Consider the following 18,874-nt stretch of genomic DNA (forward strand, 5'->3'; position numbering starts at 1 on the left):
GGAATATGTTCCTAGAAATTGACAGGTGGCTAAGGAGGTTTTTTAAAGGAAAAATACTCTGAGATCAATGTGATGGCTGGGAGTGGAAAGAAACAGAAACTCACAGGGAGAAGGGGAGAGAAAAACAAATGGAACTCTTGTGAGAAGAAGTTCCTAAAGCTGGAAGGATTGTGAATATCATAGTCCATAGACTGAAGATTTAGTAAAGTATTATAGAGATTGATTGAAAATTTATTGTGGAGAAACAGAATTCAAATGGTACATTTGTGAGTTCTGTTTCTTATACCCATTATAGAGACTGGTTTTAGTGTAGATTTTTCTTTAATTAACTAACTAATTGAACTTTCATCCTTTATATGTACATATATAGTTTGACTTCAGAATCTCAGAATCTTTGTAAAATGTGTGGGCTAGTATCCAGCTTGGTACGTTGTATATTTGTATTAAGTGTAGGAATTGTAGTTGTATAAAGGACTATGATTTACATTGCATGTTATCTTTCAAAAGTTAATGATGGTTAAAAAATAAGTTTCATAACATGGCGTTGCTGGTTAATTTGGGGTGTGACCCAATTGGTCATTTTTAAATAATACCACCGTGGCATACAATAAATGACAATAGTATCTATACTAGAGTAGTATGAGAAATTTTTTTGACACGATAAGCCACATCCACATTTGTCCACATTTTCATCAATGTCAGCCATGGGACAGGGCAGCGACAGCCCAGGGTTGAGTGACGGTGGGAAGATACATACATTGTCACTATGGCAAGATACATACATTGTCACCATGGCAATCGCTGGCACTAGAGTCGTATGATAAATTTTTTCGGCACTTAAAGCCATTGTCACCATGGCAATCACAGGCATCCTCATCTGAAGTCTTCAATCGGATCGGAATTAACTTTTTTTATTGGGAAAGCAAAAGATACTGAAGTCTGCTGGTGAAGTACAAAGCAAGGATGAGCTCAAAAGCTAATTGATGGTTATAACATATTGAAGGCTTAGAATCTTGAATCTACCATACAATGAGCGTCCTTCTAGAAAAGGGGAGAGCAGCAAAGTTTAAAGAACCTAATGAACAAGAATATCCAAAAAGAAGCTGTAGCTCCCAATAATGGGGGAAGATTCTATGGGGTTAGCCCTGCGTTGGCTCATCTGGTTGAGTTGTCCTGCTCCCCCGTCCTCCCTCTGTCTCCACTGCAACAATAGAAGTGAGGCAGCTTGACTTTACCACAACTCCTGCAATATGAACAGAGTCAGCCAAAGAATATGCACAAACCAAGAAAATTTCTCAAGACAATAAGCATTTTACACCATCACAGACGTTATGGGCCGACTTTATCACAATACAAGATGCCTACATGAGTCAAATCATCGTATTTTGAATATTTTGTTCTTTCCAGATGAACCGGATATTTTTCATATGGTTAGAAGGCGAAATTGATGTAATGCATCATCTTTGATGACAAACTTGGGAGGAAAAAAAAAACAGTGGATACATAGGACCTTGTGGAATTAGGGGGAAAAATCACTTCCCAAAAAAATTAGTCAATCGAAGATAAGGAATAAATGCAATTCCCTAAACTATGAACATGTAGTAACTCTTCAGCATATGCAAAAAAAACTATTCAAACTTTCGCTAGCTATCATATAGCCCATTGGCATCCTTTGACAATAGCTTATTTCATTTTTCCTTTCTTGTAAAACTACATCACAGACATCAGTCTTCCCTAACACTTGACCTCAAAACTCAAAAGTCAAATGCTAATTAGAGATATCCAATTAGTCTATTCAGTGACCTGAACTACACTGGCTAACAAATTGCGAGAACTTGACAATCATAGAGGAATACATCCGATATGAAGCAAAAAATTACAAAATCATAAGCAGGTTAGTTCAGCTTTCGTGAAAACACAGCTTCCCAATACAATCATATATGCAATCACTGGATTGATCATGTTTCAGTATCACAATCAACAAAATCTGAGCAGATTAACTTCCCCATAAGCTAAAAGCAACGTTGGAAACTAGTTCGTAAGGGAAGAGCAGGGAGAATCTTACTTGCACCGAATTATAACTGGAATAGGTTTTAGAGCTTTTGGGCCATTTCTTATGCCTCTTTTATGTGGAGAAACCTGCAAAACATTGGCCACGAATTGCTTCCTCAAATTTTCCAATAAAATCCAGACAATAACGAGTTTAGAATAGGAAGTCTGAAAACCCAGCGTAGCCCTAGACTAATGTTTCAAACAAACATGTAAATATTGTCATACATTCAGATATACACATGGATGAGCTACAAGAATTTCAAGTCCAAAAGAAAATCTATGGACTCTAAAACCACATAATCGTCACAGTGCTTATCATATTAGAATAGAAATAATCACTGCTGCCAAGTACCATACGATATCAAGCACTGACCTCAGAAACAGAACAAAAATAAAGTTCCGAACAATTCTCTTAAAGCACAATCGAATAACAGCTTACATATCCCACAAATATAAGCAATGTCCATTTTTAAGGTTCTACATTTTCCACTAGGTTCAAATTGCTTAAGATTCTATTGTAGGAATAGTACCTTCAACGTGTTTGATGCTTTGGAAAAAAAAAAGGACGGGGGAATCCAATACCTTCCTCTTAGGAACAGCCATGAGCTCCATGGACCCGGAAAAAGATAAACTAGGGAAGCCAAATCCCACACTACTGCAGTTGCCGATCCTATCGCTATCAGATTCATGGTTAAACTCCGGCAGAACCAGCGGCGGCGTAGAATCCTTTCGGTCCATGATCCCAGATAACGGCGAAAAATGGGGTAAAACATTAGCCATCGCCTTGAGCCCTAGCATCGAACATGTCTGACCCTCAACCGCCCTCATAATCCTCAACGCCATAGCTGCGAGCTTGTGCCCGTACTGATTTTAGTATCTGGCGGTGGAAATCGGACTAAGAAGCCGACGGGGTTTAGGAATGGAAATGCCCAACACGAATCGATGGTGTCGTTTTGACCTTGGGCCGGGTCAATGGGCCGGCAACAGAATTGGATCACATAGTTCGGTCCAAGAGCCCAAAGCCCGGCATCAGGAACATTTTCAACATCATGAGAATACTGAAAAAACAAACCAATTTATTATTATTAAATATTGTGTGTATTATTTTTAGGTTAACTAATTTATTGCCTGTGATCTTCTTACACAAATGTGAGAGCGATTGAATTGAAACTTTAACCTTAATGAAGGTTTGACTATGTATGGTTTTCAAAAGTTCAAGTACGTTAGTTTACGTAATATTTTTTTTTAATTTGGTGTATATGATTTTCAAAGTTTTTCTAATGAAAACATGAACCTGGTTTAATGAGCTTGTGAGTTTGAATCATTATCTTTAAACATTGTACTAAAAAAGATATTTCGAAGTTTTAGTTCTATCTCTATGACAAAATGGTTTATCATTATAAGCGATTAAATATGTGTCGTTGATGAATAAAGTTTTTTATTTAGTTATATTATATATATATATATATATATATATTTATTTATTTATTTATTGAATCGCTTAAAAAATGACAATGAGAAAATTTTCATGAAACATTTAGCCTTGATTAAAAAAAAACATTCAGCAGCATTCTCATTTATGGTTAAACATAAGCATGGGTTGTTAATGCCTCTCCTTACTCATGTTTTTTAAATAACAAAATCATGTTTTTTATTCCTATTTCGAGATCTTCTTTTCCTATAACATAGATATAAATATTCATTTTTTATTTTAAAATACATAATATATATAAACAAAACAAAAATAACATAAAAACTTCAACATTCCATTTGAAAGCTTAAATTTCATATAAAACTTTTTACTCATTTTTAATCAAAAAATCGAAGAGAGCAGGTTACAATAAACGGTTACCAAATAGCCCATTTGATAACGTTCCTATTTATTGTTTATTGTTTTCAATTTTATTAAGAAGTACAGGCATTTGGTATCTAATTATATTTGTTTTTTAACTTTTTTTTTAGAAATATTCTCAAATTTTGTAAAAATTTTAAAACAGCAAAAACAAATTTTTTTATTTTTGGTTCCCGTTAGTTTTGATATTATTTGAGTCTATAGATGTCGGGTCATGCAATTCTATTTTTCTACATTAAAAATAAGGAAACAGAATCAAGGAACGAAAACATTACCAAACATAAAAGAAATAATAAGAAAGAAGAAATAGATACCAAACGTGATTATATCTTGAGAATTAGAAGTATGTTACAAAATATTACACAGTATGTATGGTTAGTTTTACACCGTTAGCTGTATAAAACAAGGTTTCCCCTTTGGCTGTTTCTCATATTCTGGCAGGCAGTAGAACTCCTCTTCCCACCAAACACCAATACCCACTTCTCGTTAAGTCTTGAACAAACTTATTTGTCCCAATGGTATCCAACAATTTTCAGTACCAATCAATTGATTGATTGGCGATCCCTTTTTCTGTCCTTATCACTTGTCAAGCCCCACCTATGTCATTTTTTTAGAATTTAAGATACATTATTCAAGATTCGGACACCTAAATTTATAATATGGACTTAACTCAGGAATAATTGACACCTATTTTTTATCAAGAAATTAGGAGTTCATGTGTCTACTAAAATAAATCAAACTTGAGATGTAAGCATCAAAATTATTTAAACTTAAATATTATTATCTTTTGGATTGGCTCTAAATTATATCCAATAATAGAAAATTATGCATCTTGTTATCATAACTAAATCCCAAATATATAGGATTAGAGTTATATTCCCAGTCTGAATCATTGTATATTTTTGAGTTCTCATTAATCCCTCTTTGCTTTTCTTTTTTATTGCATTCGTTATTGTCCAAAACGACAAAAATTGTCCTCGGAATGGAATCAACATCATACTCATCCTTAAATTTTGATTTTTTTTTTCTTTGTTGTCGAAGTCCAACGCTCGACAAATCGACATCCGTAGAGATTTTTCGCATTAAATCGACTTGAATTACTTGACAAAAGAGTATAGATTATGGGTGCCTGATGGGGCTGCTTCCGCTTTCGTTTTGCGATAAATCCCTTCCCCAGTCAATGCTCAATCAATGGCGATTTCCACTCCAAATACTATAAAACCACAGAATCATCTCGCCACGTTTCTTCAACTCTGTAGACATTCTATTAAAGCCTACACCCAGAACCTGCTCTGTTTCCAGCTTCCTCATGATGCCCATTTCACCGTTTGTCCCTCGTCGAATCGATCAAAAACTGAAGAAATCCAGGTTTATCCCCATTACCCGTTTTGAAATTTTGAATGACGGGAGCTTTTAGGAGACGAACTTCCTTTTCAAGGCCCATAGATCGCCTCCGACTCCGATTCCGATTCCGAGCCTCGCTGGACGGTGCCTCGAAATCTGGGTTCATCCGAGAGATGAAGGTGAAGGAGATCTTGACTTCTTTTCTGATAGTTTTTCCGTTGGTCGCTTTTGTAGTCTCGGTGCTCCGGAATCCAGCGGTGGATCTCTCTCTGGGTTTCGCAGAAGCCAGAGCCTTGGAGAGAGCCGCCGCCAACGCCAGTTCTGAGAGTTCAGGTTAGTTTATACAGTTATCTGATTTCTTTAGCTGTAGATCCTGCCAAATTTTCAATCATTAATGTCCCAAATTTGAGTTGCTGGGCTTTTGGAGAGAATGTTTTTGGACTGTTTAGTGTTCTCTAGTCTTGCAAGATGTTATGGATATCATTATTAAAGCTGTTTTGGTTGGCTCGCATGGCAGATGTTTGGATTTATCAATTCAAGAATGAGATCCGAGTTATACACACTTCCGTAGAATCTTAACATTTTCAAATCCATCTCTTTCTCCTGTATATAGAAGCCAATTAGTGTCACTCACATTACATCTGAAACCTTACATCTTTAAAATGAATCCATTTTTTTCCTAGCTTTCTTTAAAATGAATCCATTTCTTTAAAATGAATCTATTTTCTCATATCATTACATCCTTGAAGAAACAGGGGAACCTTTTTTTTCTTTCAATGTGCTTTAGAGAAGCTTATACATTCCAAGAATCAACCCATGCTTATCTTTTGTCACAGTTTCTATCATCTATTTTGCATCTTGTATGTTCCCAAGTGTCAGTTCTTAAGTAAAAATGAGTGAGGTGCTGCAAGTTTTTGTTTCTTTTACAACACGACCAGTTTGTTATCGAGTTGATTCAACCTTCTTGAACATCCTTTCACAACAAGTTGTCGGGTAACGTATCAACGTTGATCGAGTTGTGATCAGACCTCTATGAAGCATAAGATAGACAGAATTAACTCTGTCGAAATTTGTAGATTTACTTCCATCTATGCTTGTGGGAAAAGAAATAAAGAGAATGAAATTTGTCCAGTGTTTCTTTGCTTTCTGATTTTCTTAATCCTTTTCCATGTTTTCAATTTATAGGCTCAGCAAATGGTTTCTCTCGACTTTCGGACAGAGACAAACTTCTTGGTGGCCTTCTAATTCCTGGATTTGATGAAGGATCATGCTTGAGCAGGTACCGATCCAGTTCATACAGAAGAACTTCTCCCCACAAACCCTCTCCTTACCTCCTCTCTAAACTTAGAGCCTACGAAGCTCTTCATCGACGCTGCGGACCCGATACAAAACCATACAATGAAGCAGCAGAGCAACTCAGGTCTGGCAGTAGTGTTAGTTCGACCGAGTGTAAATATATCGTTTGGATATCTTATAGTGGCTTGGGAAACAAGATACTCACTCTGGCTTCTGCATTCCTCTATGCCCTCCTTACCAATCGTGTCTTACTTGTTGACCCAGGGAAGAATATGGCTGATCTATTCTGTGAACCCTTCCCAGAAAAATCTTGGTTACTTCCAAATGACTTCCCCTTGAAGGATCAATTCAGTAAATTCGATTTGAAATCTCCTCATTCTCATGGAAATATGCTGAAGAGCAACGCTCTAAACACGGCAACACAACCGCTCCCGTTGTATTTATACCTACATTTAGTTCATGATTATGATGATCATGATAAACTTTTCTTCTGTGATCAAGAACAGGCTCTTTTAGGCAAAGTCCCTTGGCTGATACTCAAGACAGATAACTACTTTGTTCCCTCTCTCTTCCTGATCCCGTCGTTCGAGCGCGAACTAAGTAACTTATTTCCCCAAAAGGACACAGTCTTCCATCATCTGGGCCGGTATCTTTTCCACCCATCAAATCATGTTTGGGGACTAATTACGCGATACTACGAAGCGTACCTATCTAGTGCAGATGAAAGAATAGGAATTCAAATAAGAGTGTTTGTGGACGGGCGGGGGCCATTCGAACATATAAAGGATCAGATTTTAGGGTGCACCCTCAAGGAGAAGTTACTGCCTGAGGTAGACAAGGAAGGCTTCTCTTCCATTCCTTTGGAGCACCCAAGAGTGAAGGCTGTTTTATTGACATCTTTAAGCTCAGGGTATTCTGAAAAAGTGAGAACCTTGTACTGGGAACACCCAACCAAAACCGGAGATGTCGTAGGAGTCTACCAGCCGAGCTACGAAAAGTATCAGCAGACGGGGAAGAAGATTCACAACAGGAAAGCATGGGCAGAAATGTACCTTCTGAGTTTTAGTGATGTACTGGTGACCAGCGCATGGTCAACATTTGGATATGTGGCTCAAGGTCTTGGCGGGTTGAAGCCATGGATTCTGTACAAGACCGAGAACTTGACCGTGCCCGATCCACCGTGTGTTCGGGCGATGTCGATGGAGCCTTGCTTCCACTCTCCTCCGTTCTATGACTGCAAGGCAAAGAAAGGAATAGATACTGGTGCAGTTGTTCCCCATGTGAGACATTGTGAAGACATCAGCTGGGGGCTTAAACTTGTTAACCATGAGGATTTGTGACAACATCTATTCACATGTATTGGAATTTGTCCCCATGCCTTGGATGGATCTGTTTTCTTTTCAAATCCATTATTTTGAATACGTTCGAAAATGGAATATTGAACAACAAAAATCTCTCTGCTTCGCCTTGGTTGTAAAAGTAGTAGAACATGGTAAAGGTCTGAACTCATATTGTTAATCTATGAAGTAGTAAACAATTTTCATTCAATTATTTTCATATTCTTTCGAGGCATTTGTAGGATCAATTTTAGAAACTACAATTTATTTTTAAAACCATTCGATAAATTTTAAATTAAACAATATTTGATGTCTACAGAAAACTTTTTTTTTTTTGAAAGAATTGAAATATATTATTAATAAAAATGAGTTTGTGTCTGATAAAACTACCATAAAATCAGTCAGATGTTAACATAGTTCAATATTGGTTGATATTACTTAGCTTTTGATATCAATCAATTGGTTTGTTGGTTGGTTGGTTTTAAACTAAATATAGTTGGTTTTAAACTATATGTAGAAACCAACTTAATGGAATTAATACAAACAGACCAGCATATTATAGGTAAGTGCAAATCACAATCCTACCTTAGATGCTCAAATTTTAACTGTCTGAATTCATTGTCTATTCTTTAATTTCTATATTCTTTCTCTCTTCAAATTTTACTATCTGAGTCACTCAGTCTCCTTTAGGTCGACTAAATTGAAACAAGATTTATGCTCGAATTGAAAGATCGTCAAACTTTCAATTAAACTAGCTCGATTTTGTCTTTTTCCCCTAATTTTCATCGGTCCTATAGAACATAAATATCTCAATCAGGTAAACTACGCTTAAGTTGGCTAATATTTCAATAGTAACAATACAGATCGTTGAAAACAAATAATGTAATCAAACAGACTTCAACTCAATAAATTAAATCTTACCAATGTAGTCATTGCAAAAAAATATATACATACAAATATCTCAAATTAAATAAACAAGAAAAAGAGTATAAACCCTCATTTCCCATATATGGTGGAAATTCTCCATGGGTGGATGATTCCAAAGAAGGCTAACTTGATTTGGAAGTGTGCTTCAAGAGCCCTTTTATGGCATCTTTGGATAGAACGGAACTCTCGGGTCTTCGAGGATATAATCAGCCCTTTTGACATTTTTTGTAGGAATGTACAGCACATTGCTTCTTGGTGGTGTATTAATTACGGAAAATTCTTTTGTAATATCAACCTCTCCTTGTTCATGAACAATTGAAAAGAGTTGGTCTAGTTTTTGGGTGGGGTTGCCTCTACCCAGCCCGTTTGCTGTATCTTTCTTTTGTGATTAATGAAAGTTTCTCTAAGTTTCTATTAAAAAAAAAAACCTAAACGGCTAAACCTTAAACTCCACTTTACTCTAAAAAATAAAAAATAAAAACACTCTCCTCTCCCATTTTACTTTTCTTCCACCAGGCGCACGCGATTAACTCAGTCCCGCCGCGCCGCCGTCAGTCGGAGCTCCAGCCGCACCACCGCTCATGCGTCCGGCCGCTCCTCAGTCGTGAGATCCAGCCACTGCTCTTTCCGCCACTCGTGAAGTCCCACCGCGTCGCGAGTCTGGCTGCCCCTCTCTGTGAGTCCAATCGCCAGGTTCCTTCTTCCAATAAAATGGAGTATAATTGAAAATTAATAAACTTTATTTTCAAATTCTGCCAAATTCGAACTATTTGGAATTGAAAAAATTTCGGCCAAAAAAAGATTTCAAATCCTTTTTTTTTAAGCAACCAAACGCCGGAAATGATTTCAAATAATTGGAAATCCTCCCAAACCCTGAGGTTCCAGCAAGGTGTTATTCTTCTTGCCCACTTCTAGTTCATCGTTGTTCTCCGCCTTTCTTTTGTGTGTGTAAATTTTGCTGGTTGATTTCTGTTCATCTTATAGATTCAACACGGTTTTTCAATCATTCTGATTTTGTTGGTTTGGAACCCTAATGATACTCAATGTGAGTTTGAAGACTCTTTGTTGGTGGCTTCGGTTTCTCCTTGGCCCACTGCAGCTGATGAGGTGTTTGTGGCGTCGGCCATCTGCTCTGATACTAAGAAAGAGAAGCTTACTGGAATTCTTTAGATATTTGAGAGTAATTTTGTTAACAAACGTCTCTGCGTTTTCATACCATGAAAGGTTTACAAAGACTTGCTTGAATAGAAGTTGTGAAAATAAGCAAAAGGCAGAAAGGAAAGATGAAAAATGTAAACTCTTTGTCTAAGCAGAGATTAGGTAGGAAAAGAAAAAAGAGGGTAGTGGTTTACCCAATGTAATGAGTGCTACCTACTGTAATAAATGTTGATTTACAAGACAGAGTGGTTGGTTCACGTGTTGTTTCGCTTTGCTGTGATATCTGATTTACCTCCTCGTTTCTCATTTTTTATTGTAGATTGTTGGATAAAATCGAAGTCAAAACAAGAGGAGTTATGTCCTTCATGAAAGGAGATTTGCTAGCTAGGACTAGAAAGCTCGTCAAGGGCTTAGCCAAAGCAGAACCCGTTTGGCTCAAAGCAATGGAACAGTCAGTTCTTCTTCTATTATCTACTTGTACTTGCTTCAAGTTTCTCAATTAATCATGTCTCTGGCATCTGGTTTTGTGAAAAATTTTCGCAGCAGGTTTCTGTTCATTGAATTCAATAAATATAACTGTCAATTGAGATTAATTTCTTTGAAAGTGCTCCAAGTTTTGGGAATTTTTTCCTGTTGTTTCTGTGGATTGTTCGTGTTGAGCTCATTGTGGTAGCAATGGATGCATAAAAAGTTATGGCTGCAGCTGGCCTCCAATTATTTGAAACAATTATCTTACCTTCATCCACTAAACTCTTCCTCAGGGCGCCACCTCCTACATTTCCACGAGTAGATGGAACAATCAAGACAATCAGTCTTCCTGAGGATGTATATGTAAAAAAATTCTTCCAGAAACATCCAGATTCAAAATACGAAGATGCCATCAAGTATGATGCTCCTCTTTTACTTGTAGTTTGTCACATTTTACACCATCCATTTCTGAAATGAGGGATTGACTTCATTTTCCGAGTGCAACCTGTCTTCATCTGTTGCTTGTTGGTTGACTGGTTGTTTATGCCTGCATTGTACATTTAGCCATGTGTTTGCTTACCATGAGGAATTTTAAGACTGCTAGATCCTCTGGATTATCATCATTTTAGTGAAGACACTTTTTTATGGCAAATTACACGAAGTGAGTTATGTTTTAAAAGAGCCAGCGTTTTTTTCTATTTCCTGTTAAATGTTATGTGTGTTTACTTCTAAGCAAGATGCTCGTTATGGAATAGATTAAGTGATAACAAAGTTTCTAATGTCATGCATTTTTTATCATTGGGAATGATGGTGAATTGAATTTGTCATTTACCCTCTTCTTTAAGATAGAATCTCTAATTCTAATACACAGTCAGCTTGCTGACATAGGTACAATTGGAAGCATATATATCTGTGGACTTTTATCTTGAATTGATGGAATCCTGAAAGATAGAGAGAGAGTTCATCAGTAGTTGGCTTTTGTTGCAACAGGTTTTGTAGTTTTGATCCTCCTCCAGCTAGAATATTTGGCTTGCGGGTGCTTGAACTGAAGGAACAGGGTGTCGGTGAGGAGGAAGCCATGGCAGTAGCCAATGTATGGATTATGGATATTTTACTCATTTAGTTCTTTGAATCCCTCCATTTTGTTAACAATGTCTTTTGCCATCCAGATGGAATATCGAGCTGAGAAAAAGGTGAAAAAGAAGGCTTATGCTCGCTTGAAGCAAATTGCACGTCTTCAAGGGAAGAAACCTCCTCCCAACCCCTATCCAAGTGCTATCAAGGAGATACAAGCCGAGGAAAGGAAGTTCGTCCGAGATCGTTTCTTCAACCCCAAGATTAAAGAGATTGCACAAAGGTTGAAGGAGGAGAGGGCAGCTGAAATGCAGGACAGGATGCGAGGTGGTGGCTGGTGATCTAGAGTTATAAATTACATCGCAGAACTTCCATCCTCCAATATTTACTTCTGGAAACTTAGCTTTTGCAATAATTTTGGCAGTTCAGCAATCGGGAATTTACTTGCAATTTTTAGTCTCAAAAGAATATCATGTTAAAAGATTTTCTTTCATGTTATTCGATTAAGTTTTTGCCTTCCTCACAGAGGCCAGATATTCCACGATGGCTGTCGAAAGGTGGCTATGGACACCAAGATAGTTGTTGAGTTAAAAGTTTAATCAAATAGAACCAATTCAGTACAGATGTGAGATATCAAATTTTTAATTATAGTTTTGAACATTACACGGTTCTAACATTAAATAAACTTATGTTAACCGTTGTGATGTATGTCTCCAACCAAAAAGATTGTGAGTTGACATCTCCCCTTCCACGAGTAGTTGCACTACAAAATATTAAATAAACTTGCAAATCGAACCGGGTAAAGTTCATTAAAACAAAATTTGGTATGATCCATAACCATAAGCTCTCACAAAGTAGTAACACTCTTGACAAAGCCAATCAATATCTCACCCTTTATTTTTTAGGTCACTCGGTTTTCCAAGCCAACAAACATCTAGATACAAGTGCTTCTACAATATCGCTCTTCATTGCATCTCTAACTAAAAAGTGGCTAACAGAACAAGTTGGAGAACTTCTAGATCATTGAAGTTCAGAGCAATTTTTTTAACTAGAAAGAAGATAGGCCAGCAAGTTTTCGAAACTTCTCATAAGACACCCAGAAGACAAATTGCCAAGGACCAAGCCTCGCCCAAGTAGGGAAAAACCCCTTCCACAGAGCTCTCAACCCTTCAACTTTAACAGTCTTTACAAGACAATCATATGAGCTATTGTACTTGATCGTACCTTCCTTGCTAGCTGCTGCTTGATTCATCATTCTTGTTTTTACAACATCAGCTGGACAACTCAGAGTAGTTGCACACAACCCCGAGATTACAGAAGCAAATGTGTGGCCAAAGATATTGTCACCGGCTATTTGATTCTCGATTATAAAGCGTTTTGCATGATCATAGCAGGCTAGTTCTCCCATGTTAACCAAAAAAGCTCTTTGGACATTCGGAACAACCCCTTTCCAAAGTCCAATTATCCCTTCTGCACGCACTATCTTGGTTAAGGCATCGAAAGGTCCTGAGTATCTGGGTTGCAGACCTTGGCTCCTTAGACGGCCATCGGCTTGCATCCTCACCTTAACAAGATCAGCAGGACTTGCCACTACCTGAGGTACTAATGGTACACACAAAAATATTGATATTTAGCAGAGGAAGTACAGGTAAAGAACATAAAAAGATCAAATTTACAGTAATCTATCAACCTAGACTTTTGAATTGAGGAGTAGTTCAACATGGTATCAGGTATTCGAACTCGTGAGGGGGGTGTTGCATTCGGTGATAGTTTGAAAACTTTAACATAGAACAAGGCGTAAAGAAAGTTCAGACAGTGCCGGTGATTTTCATGGTCATCCTAAAACATCCTAGATTCTAAAATTTAAGCATTCAAAGATTTCTAAAACATCGAATCAAACATGTTATGATTTGGAAGAGACCGGCACAGGTGCCAGAGATTATACATCTAATGAATTGTTCATAACTCGATTTGCTAAATTTTCCACATTGAAGCTGAATTGGCAAACGCAAGTCTCTAAAACGTACATGACTACATCCTCAGTAAAAGCATAATGCAGAAAATTCGAACCTGAGCAATGGAGCCAGAGATTCCACCGACAAGAGCCTTGGCATGGAGGGAAAGAGAACCGCTATCGGGGGCAAGAAAGAGGGATCGTAGGTGCTCGTATCCAACGATTCGTATTGGCGTGTAGAAGAGGTGCCTGAGAATTGCCGGAGACAGGCCCCTGTAGAGGCCAAAGGGACCTTGCTCCTTGACGATCGACGAAGCGACTCTGAACGCATTTGTGGAGCGAGAGGAGGACTCGCCGTGGAGCTGAAGCCTGGTCTTAATTAGGTCCATAGGGAAGGTGGTGGTCTCGGCCACCATGGCGGAGAGCGAGGTGAGAAACAATTTGGTGTAGGAATTGTGGCCTCCATTTTCTTTGCTTGTTTTCATCGATGAGTTCCCAAAACCCTACTCCACTCCTGATGCCAGAGGAGAAGAGATCCTCAGTGTGGCGACCAATTTTATTAATTTTTTTTATTCACAATGGATAAAGTTTCAATTCTCTGAGAATTCGTATATTATGGTAATATATAATTCAATGATTTTACTTTTGCCTTTCGTCGAGTTCAATTTCTACTGTACCCGAAATTCTAATTATATGTAAGCAGTAAAATAAGAGGGAAAAACGCAACAACAACATTCAACAATCGTGGCATGACTTTTGAGCAATTATATTATTATACCTTAAGCTTTTGAAATGATTGCGATTAAATTTTGTAATTTTTTTAGTTCAATTAAATTATGTAATTCTAATTTTTTTTTGCTTTCCGATGGATACAAAAGAAACCAAACTAGGAAATGAAAGTAGAACAATTAGAAGCAATTAAATTGGAAATTTTAGAAGGACACTCCTCAAGTCAAATATGGGTCCAAATGCCTAACAACGACTTTTTGTGCCCGTTCATGGGTTGCTGCATTGCCTTCATGGTGTGTGAAGGTGGAACGGATCGAACCCAATAGAGAACACCATTGATGAATCTCAACAAGAAGGTACCTTAGACAAATCTTCAACGTCCTGAGTGAGAAACTGGAAATACTGCCAAGAGTCCGTCTCGAGAAGAAGTTGAAAACCTACATCACTCGCCAACAGAAGGCCACGATGAAACATTATAACTTCTACCAAATTGACGTAGGAGAGGGACAATGAAGCTGACAAGAGAAGATGAAATATTTAAGTCAAAGATTATTTGGAAATATGTATAGTGTACCAATATGTTACGGAAATTGTTAAAATAAAAGTAAAAACCGCTTGAATCAATTTGTTGCAAATATATGAAGAATTTACAGAAAAATAGATAATTGTTATGGTTCAAATTTCATAATTAGTGCTAATGTAATGTAAGTATACCTAATGGTTAAGGTATTTTGTTACTTTTTTAAAAATGGTAAGTTTAAACATTTATTCTCTGTTAAAAAAAATTAGTTCAAATACACGTTGTCGTGACGTTTTAAAAATTTAAAGATTAAAAAAAAATTATTAGGAAGTTAAAGAAGATTTAGCCCAACTCATATTTTCCCTAATACATTCCATAACAGACTATTGTAATTAATGTCGAAATTGAACGGCCCCAACATAACCGTTGATCAGTTAAACTTTTTTAAAGCGTTCGAGTTCAAAGGGAAGGAGAGAGAGAGAGATTCGCGAAATATGACCGTTACACATCCCAAATTTTAAAATTTCCCCAGAAAAATTACAACCATCAGAGAGAAGAATCGTACGTTTTTCAACTCATCTGCGAAAATGGCAATGGAGGAAGAACAAGAACAAAAACCCAAGGACCCAGAAATGGCAGAGCTCGAAATGCAACTACTCAGATCCAGAGCCACAGAACATCTCCTCAGAGAAGAATGGAACGACGCCGTTCACGCCTACTCCCAATTCATCCGCCACTGCTCGAATCACCAAACGGATCTCTCCAAGCTTCACAAATCTCTCTGTTTAGCCCTCTGCAACCGAGCCGAAGCCCGATCCAAACTCAGAAATTTCGACCAAGCCTTGAAAGATTGTGAAGAAGCTTTGATAATCGACAGCACCCACTTCAAAACTCTGCTCTGTAAAGGTAAGATTCTGCTCAATCTCAACAGGTACTCTGCCGCATTGGATTGCTTCAAATCGGCTCTCCACGACCCACAGGTCATTGGGAGCTCCGAAAATCTTAATGGGTATCTCGAGAAATGCAAGAAACTCGAACATTTGTCGAGGACTGGAGCTTTCGATCTCTCCGATTGGGTTCTAAATGGGTTTCGTGGGAAACCCCCAGAATTGGCCGAATTCATCGGCGCGGTGCAAATTAGAAGATCTGCCATCAGCGGGCGTGGGCTATTCGCGACTAAGAATGTAGATGCTGGGACTTTATTTCTAGTCACCAAAGCAATCGCGATCGAAAGAGGGATTTTACCAGAAAATCGCGACGAAAACGCCCAATTAGTAATGTGGAAGAATTTCATCGATAAAGTCACGGATTCCGCCACAAAAAGTGCCAAAACGAAGAATCTTATTGGGTTACTCTCGATCGGCGAAACAGAGGAGCGACTCGAGGTTCCAGAAATGGGTTTCTTCAAGCCAGAAACAGAGGATCAGACGAGTAAAGAAATTGACCAATCTGAAGAAAGGGGCAGAATCGTTACCGTTTTGGACATCAATTCCCTCGTTGAAGATGCAGCTTCCGCGAAGGTTTTGGGGAAAAACAGAGATTACTACGGAGTTGGACTATGGGTATTAGCCTCATTCATAAACCATTCTTGCAGCCCCAACGCCAGACGCTTGCACATTGGAGATCACATAATGGTCCACGCTTCAAGAGACATAAAAGCAGGGGAAGAGATCACATTCCCATATTTCGATCCGCTTTCGCCGTCGAGAACCCGCAAGAAAATGTCGCAGACTTGGGGGTTCGAATGCAATTGCAAGAGATGCAAATTCGAAGAACAGATCAGCAGCAGAGAAGAGATGAAAGAGATTGAAATGGGAGTTGAAGGAGGAACTGAAATGGGAGCTGTAGTTTACAAATTGGAAGAGGGAATGAGGAGGTGGATGGTGAGGGGAAGAGAGAAGGGGTATCTGAGGGCGGCGTTTTGGGCAGCGTACGGCGAATTTTTTGGATCGGAGAAGGCGATGAAGAAATGGGGGAGAAGAATTCCGGCGGCGGAGATGGTGGCGGAGAGTGTTGCAGAGGCGGTGGGGAGCGATGAGAGAGTGGTGAAGATGATGGTGGAGAGGTTTAAGAGAAGTAAAAACAATGGTGGGGTTATGGAAATGGATAGGGTTTTGAAGTTGGGGAGAGGGATTTATGGGAAGGTGATGAAGAAACAGGCTTTGAGGTCTGTTCTTGAGCTTGGGGGTGGCAGCCATGAATATGGCTACTAGTTTTTTTTTGTGTTTTCTTCTTCTCTGTTTTCTTCCATCTGCTTCTGTTTTGTGAAGCTATGGGATGGATGTTTTTTTTTTTTTCGTTTTTGTTCTTCTTCTTTCTTTTCTGCTCTGAATTGTTTCCTCAAATTAGGAGGAAGAACATGTTCAATAAAGATGCAAACAGCTTGTTTTTAGGTAATTTGTGTTTAATGGCGGGGTTTGAGTTGACAGAGCTGTTTAAAAGTTTGTTATTTTTAAGATATATATTAAAGGTTGGAGTTTCAAATTCTTAAAATCCATTAAAAAGAATATTCATAAATATTTAAATATTTAAGATGTTTTTTTATCCTTCTAATTTAATATTGATATTTATCTTAAAAAATAGAGGCTATACTATACGACGATAAATAAGGTGGGAGAATTTAAGTTCATGACTTTTTTTGAGTTAAAAAAGTGGCTTGAAGTATGCTACTTTTCAACCTTTTAAACTATCAACTATTTAAAAATAAAAATATAATTTTTTGTTTTAGGTTACTTGTGTAGTACCTCTGGATTCTATTATTTAACTGTGACTTACCCAATAATGCTAAAACTAAGTTGGCTTGATTCACATATTAAATATCACATTATGTACCTGATAAATAATTGCTATAAAATGGCAATGAGAACTTTTTAAATAATGAGTGAGGTAGTAAAAACTAAAATAATAATTAATAATAATAATTATTATTATTATTTATTTTGCAAATGAATGATAAACCAGATAAAATCTTAAATTATAAGTGTAGTTCTCTAAAAAACTAAAATATAACCTTTCATGTTTTTTTTGTTTGTTTTTGTTTTTAGAAATTATGCCTAGAAACAATATTTCTACATCGTGTTTATTTGTTTTACCAACCTTTTTTTTCTTTCCATTTTCAAAATCTATGTTAAGCTTTCAAAACTTATTTTTGAAATTTAAAATTTGACCAAATATTCAAATGTATTTTTAAGGAAGAGATAAAAAATAAAATATAGCTACTAAAACCAGAAAATTAAAAATGAAATGGCATAAGTGATTATCCAACGAATAAAAACTTAAACAGTATTAAATGTCATCATGTAAGCTCATCCACTAGATTATCCTATTTAAAAATAGTTGTCACATCCCGATTGCTCTTTCTAATTTTGTCACGTTTGAATTTTTTTAATAATTATAAAAAATTATTTGGTCATTAAATTTTGGAATGTCAAAGCAGCAAAAAGAAACAATCATAATCCCTTTGGTCCGCATGCAGAGTTTATCTCAGCACATTCGTCACCGCCACTTTCCTCCTTTACCACTATACTTTCAAATTTGGTCTTCAATATGTTAAGTTCTTTTTAATTTATTCTACTATATTTAAAACAATTTTAATTAAATATTATTGACGTTGGATTCTAACTTGCGCGACACATCAAAAGTAATTTGAGGTGGACTCTGATGCAAGCTTAACTAGAAGCTGAAAATCAAAAAATCGAACCTTACTCTATTATGGGTACTCGATCATGTACACTCCAAAACTTAAATTAGTATTTAGTTTGAGCTGTATCCAACTAAGCTTGAGTTCAAAGCAAAGAGTTTTCATAATTTTTAGGAGTGTCTCCACCTTTATTATAGGAGAAGTTTTTGAAAATGCGAATATGAAATTATGGCACCCATCTATGTCCTTTGGTAGATCTTTTGTCGGCAATTAGAAAATCTTCTACTAGTAAAATTCACACTCTGTTGACTTTTAGCGCATTTTCTGACGATCAAAATCCATATTATATCAGTGCCAAGCTGAGCTGCTCTTAGATATATTGACCTTTATTCTTTGTCTTCAACGTAGCTATGAGCTAAGATTCTTCGTCTTTGATGTAGCTATGAGCTAAGATTCAAAAACACATGCTTCTAAAAGAATCAAGTGTTTATACTTAATTTTATCTTTAACAGTACGTACTCGA

At 37.1% G+C, this 18,874-nt stretch overlaps 5 protein-coding genes across 7 annotated transcripts; 3 read left to right on the forward strand and 2 right to left on the reverse strand.

Moving 5' to 3' along the window:
- Positions 1–892: 892 nt before the first annotated feature.
- LOC111019232 (Ribosomal L32p protein family) lies at positions 893–2,977 on the reverse strand. The gene is made up of 3 exons (XM_022295581.2): positions 2,635–2,977; positions 2,066–2,139; positions 893–1,243 (listed from the first exon to the last, which is right to left on the reverse strand). Exons 1-3 carry the CDS (start codon positions 2,893–2,895, stop codon positions 1,156–1,158), a joined length of 423 nt encoding a protein of 140 aa, XP_022151273.1. The 5' UTR covers positions 2,896–2,977; the 3' UTR covers positions 893–1,155.
- A 1,902-nt stretch (positions 2,978–4,879) lies between these two features.
- Positions 4,880–8,092, forward strand: LOC111019063 (galactoside 2-alpha-L-fucosyltransferase). Its single transcript, XM_022295348.2, has 2 exons — positions 4,880–5,581; positions 6,434–8,092. The coding sequence occupies exons 1-2, from the start codon at positions 5,305–5,307 to the stop codon at positions 7,882–7,884; spliced, it is 1,728 nt and encodes a 575-aa protein (XP_022151040.1). The 5' UTR covers positions 4,880–5,304; the 3' UTR covers positions 7,885–8,092.
- A 1,007-nt stretch (positions 8,093–9,099) lies between these two features.
- Positions 9,100–12,130, forward strand: LOC111019147 (uncharacterized). Of its 2 annotated transcripts, none has more exons than XM_088117054.1 (5): positions 9,100–9,501; positions 10,286–10,417; positions 10,728–10,850; positions 11,425–11,527; positions 11,604–12,130. In XM_088117054.1, exons 2-5 carry the CDS (start codon positions 10,323–10,325, stop codon positions 11,847–11,849), a joined length of 567 nt encoding a protein of 188 aa, XP_087973180.1. In that variant the 5' UTR covers positions 9,100–9,501; positions 10,286–10,322; the 3' UTR covers positions 11,850–12,130. The 2 variants fall into 2 exon arrangements, with proteins under 2 accessions (XP_087973180.1, XP_022151151.1); XM_022295459.2 differs by having other exon boundaries at positions 9,104–9,484.
- A 156-nt stretch (positions 12,131–12,286) lies between these two features.
- Positions 12,287–14,053, reverse strand: UCP3 (Mitochondrial substrate carrier family protein). 2 transcript variants are annotated; one of them, XM_022295458.2, is made up of 2 exons: positions 13,579–14,053; positions 12,287–13,102 (listed from the first exon to the last, which is right to left on the reverse strand). In XM_022295458.2, exons 1-2 carry the CDS (start codon positions 13,945–13,947, stop codon positions 12,557–12,559), a joined length of 915 nt encoding a protein of 304 aa, XP_022151150.1. In that variant the 5' UTR covers positions 13,948–14,053; the 3' UTR covers positions 12,287–12,556. The 2 variants fall into 2 exon arrangements, 1 of the variants encoding a protein (XP_022151150.1); XR_015787087.1 differs by having other exon boundaries at positions 12,960–13,110; positions 13,579–13,720.
- A 1,107-nt stretch (positions 14,054–15,160) lies between these two features.
- SDG35 (SET domain protein 35) lies at positions 15,161–17,108 on the forward strand. Its single transcript, XM_022295387.2, has one exon. The coding sequence runs from the start codon at positions 15,299–15,301 to the stop codon at positions 16,922–16,924; it is 1,626 nt and encodes a 541-aa protein (XP_022151079.1). The 5' UTR covers positions 15,161–15,298; the 3' UTR covers positions 16,925–17,108.
- Positions 17,109–18,874: the final 1,766 nt, after the last annotated feature.

The sequence above is a fragment of the Momordica charantia genome (genome assembly GCF_013281855.1).
Source record: "Momordica charantia cultivar OHB3-1 chromosome 9 unlocalized genomic scaffold, Mcharantia_2.0 BLBB01000009.1, whole genome shotgun sequence".
Lineage (NCBI taxonomy): Eukaryota > Viridiplantae > Streptophyta > Magnoliopsida > Cucurbitales > Cucurbitaceae > Momordica > Momordica charantia.

Bases quoted from the DNA above. Each gene is read 5' to 3' on its own strand.
- LOC111019232 (XM_022295581.2), bottom strand. From the start codon at position 2,895: ATGGCGTTGAGGATTATGAGGGCGGTTGAGGGTCAGACATGTTCGATG. The intron at 2,140-2,634 runs GTATTGGATTCC...AATGTTTTGCAG, and splicing joins TGGCTGTTCCTAAGAGGAAG to GTTTCTCCACATAAAAGAGG. The intron at 1,244-2,065 runs GTAAGATTCTCC...TTCATATTGCAG, and splicing joins CCAGTTATAATTCGGTGCAA to GAGTTGTGGTAAAGTCAAGC.
- LOC111019063 (XM_022295348.2), top strand. From the start codon at position 5,305: ATGACGGGAGCTTTTAGGAGACGAACTTCCTTTTCAAGGCCCATAGAT. The intron at 5,582-6,433 runs GTTAGTTTATAC...TTCAATTTATAG, and splicing joins CGCCAGTTCTGAGAGTTCAG to GCTCAGCAAATGGTTTCTCT.
- LOC111019147 (XM_088117054.1), top strand. From the start codon at position 10,323: ATGTCCTTCATGAAAGGAGATTTGCTAGCTAGGACTAGAAAGCTCGTC. The intron at 10,418-10,727 runs GTCAGTTCTTCT...ACTCTTCCTCAG, and splicing joins TGGCTCAAAGCAATGGAACA to GGCGCCACCTCCTACATTTC. The intron at 10,851-11,424 runs GTATGATGCTCC...TTGTTGCAACAG, and splicing joins AAATACGAAGATGCCATCAA to GTTTTGTAGTTTTGATCCTC.
- UCP3 (XM_022295458.2), bottom strand. From the start codon at position 13,947: ATGAAAACAAGCAAAGAAAATGGAGGCCACAATTCCTACACCAAATTG. The intron at 13,103-13,578 runs GTTCGAATTTTC...TTAGTACCTCAG, and splicing joins TCTCTGGCTCCATTGCTCAG to GTAGTGGCAAGTCCTGCTGA.
- SDG35 (XM_022295387.2), top strand. From the start codon at position 15,299: ATGGCAATGGAGGAAGAACAAGAACAAAAACCCAAGGACCCAGAAATG.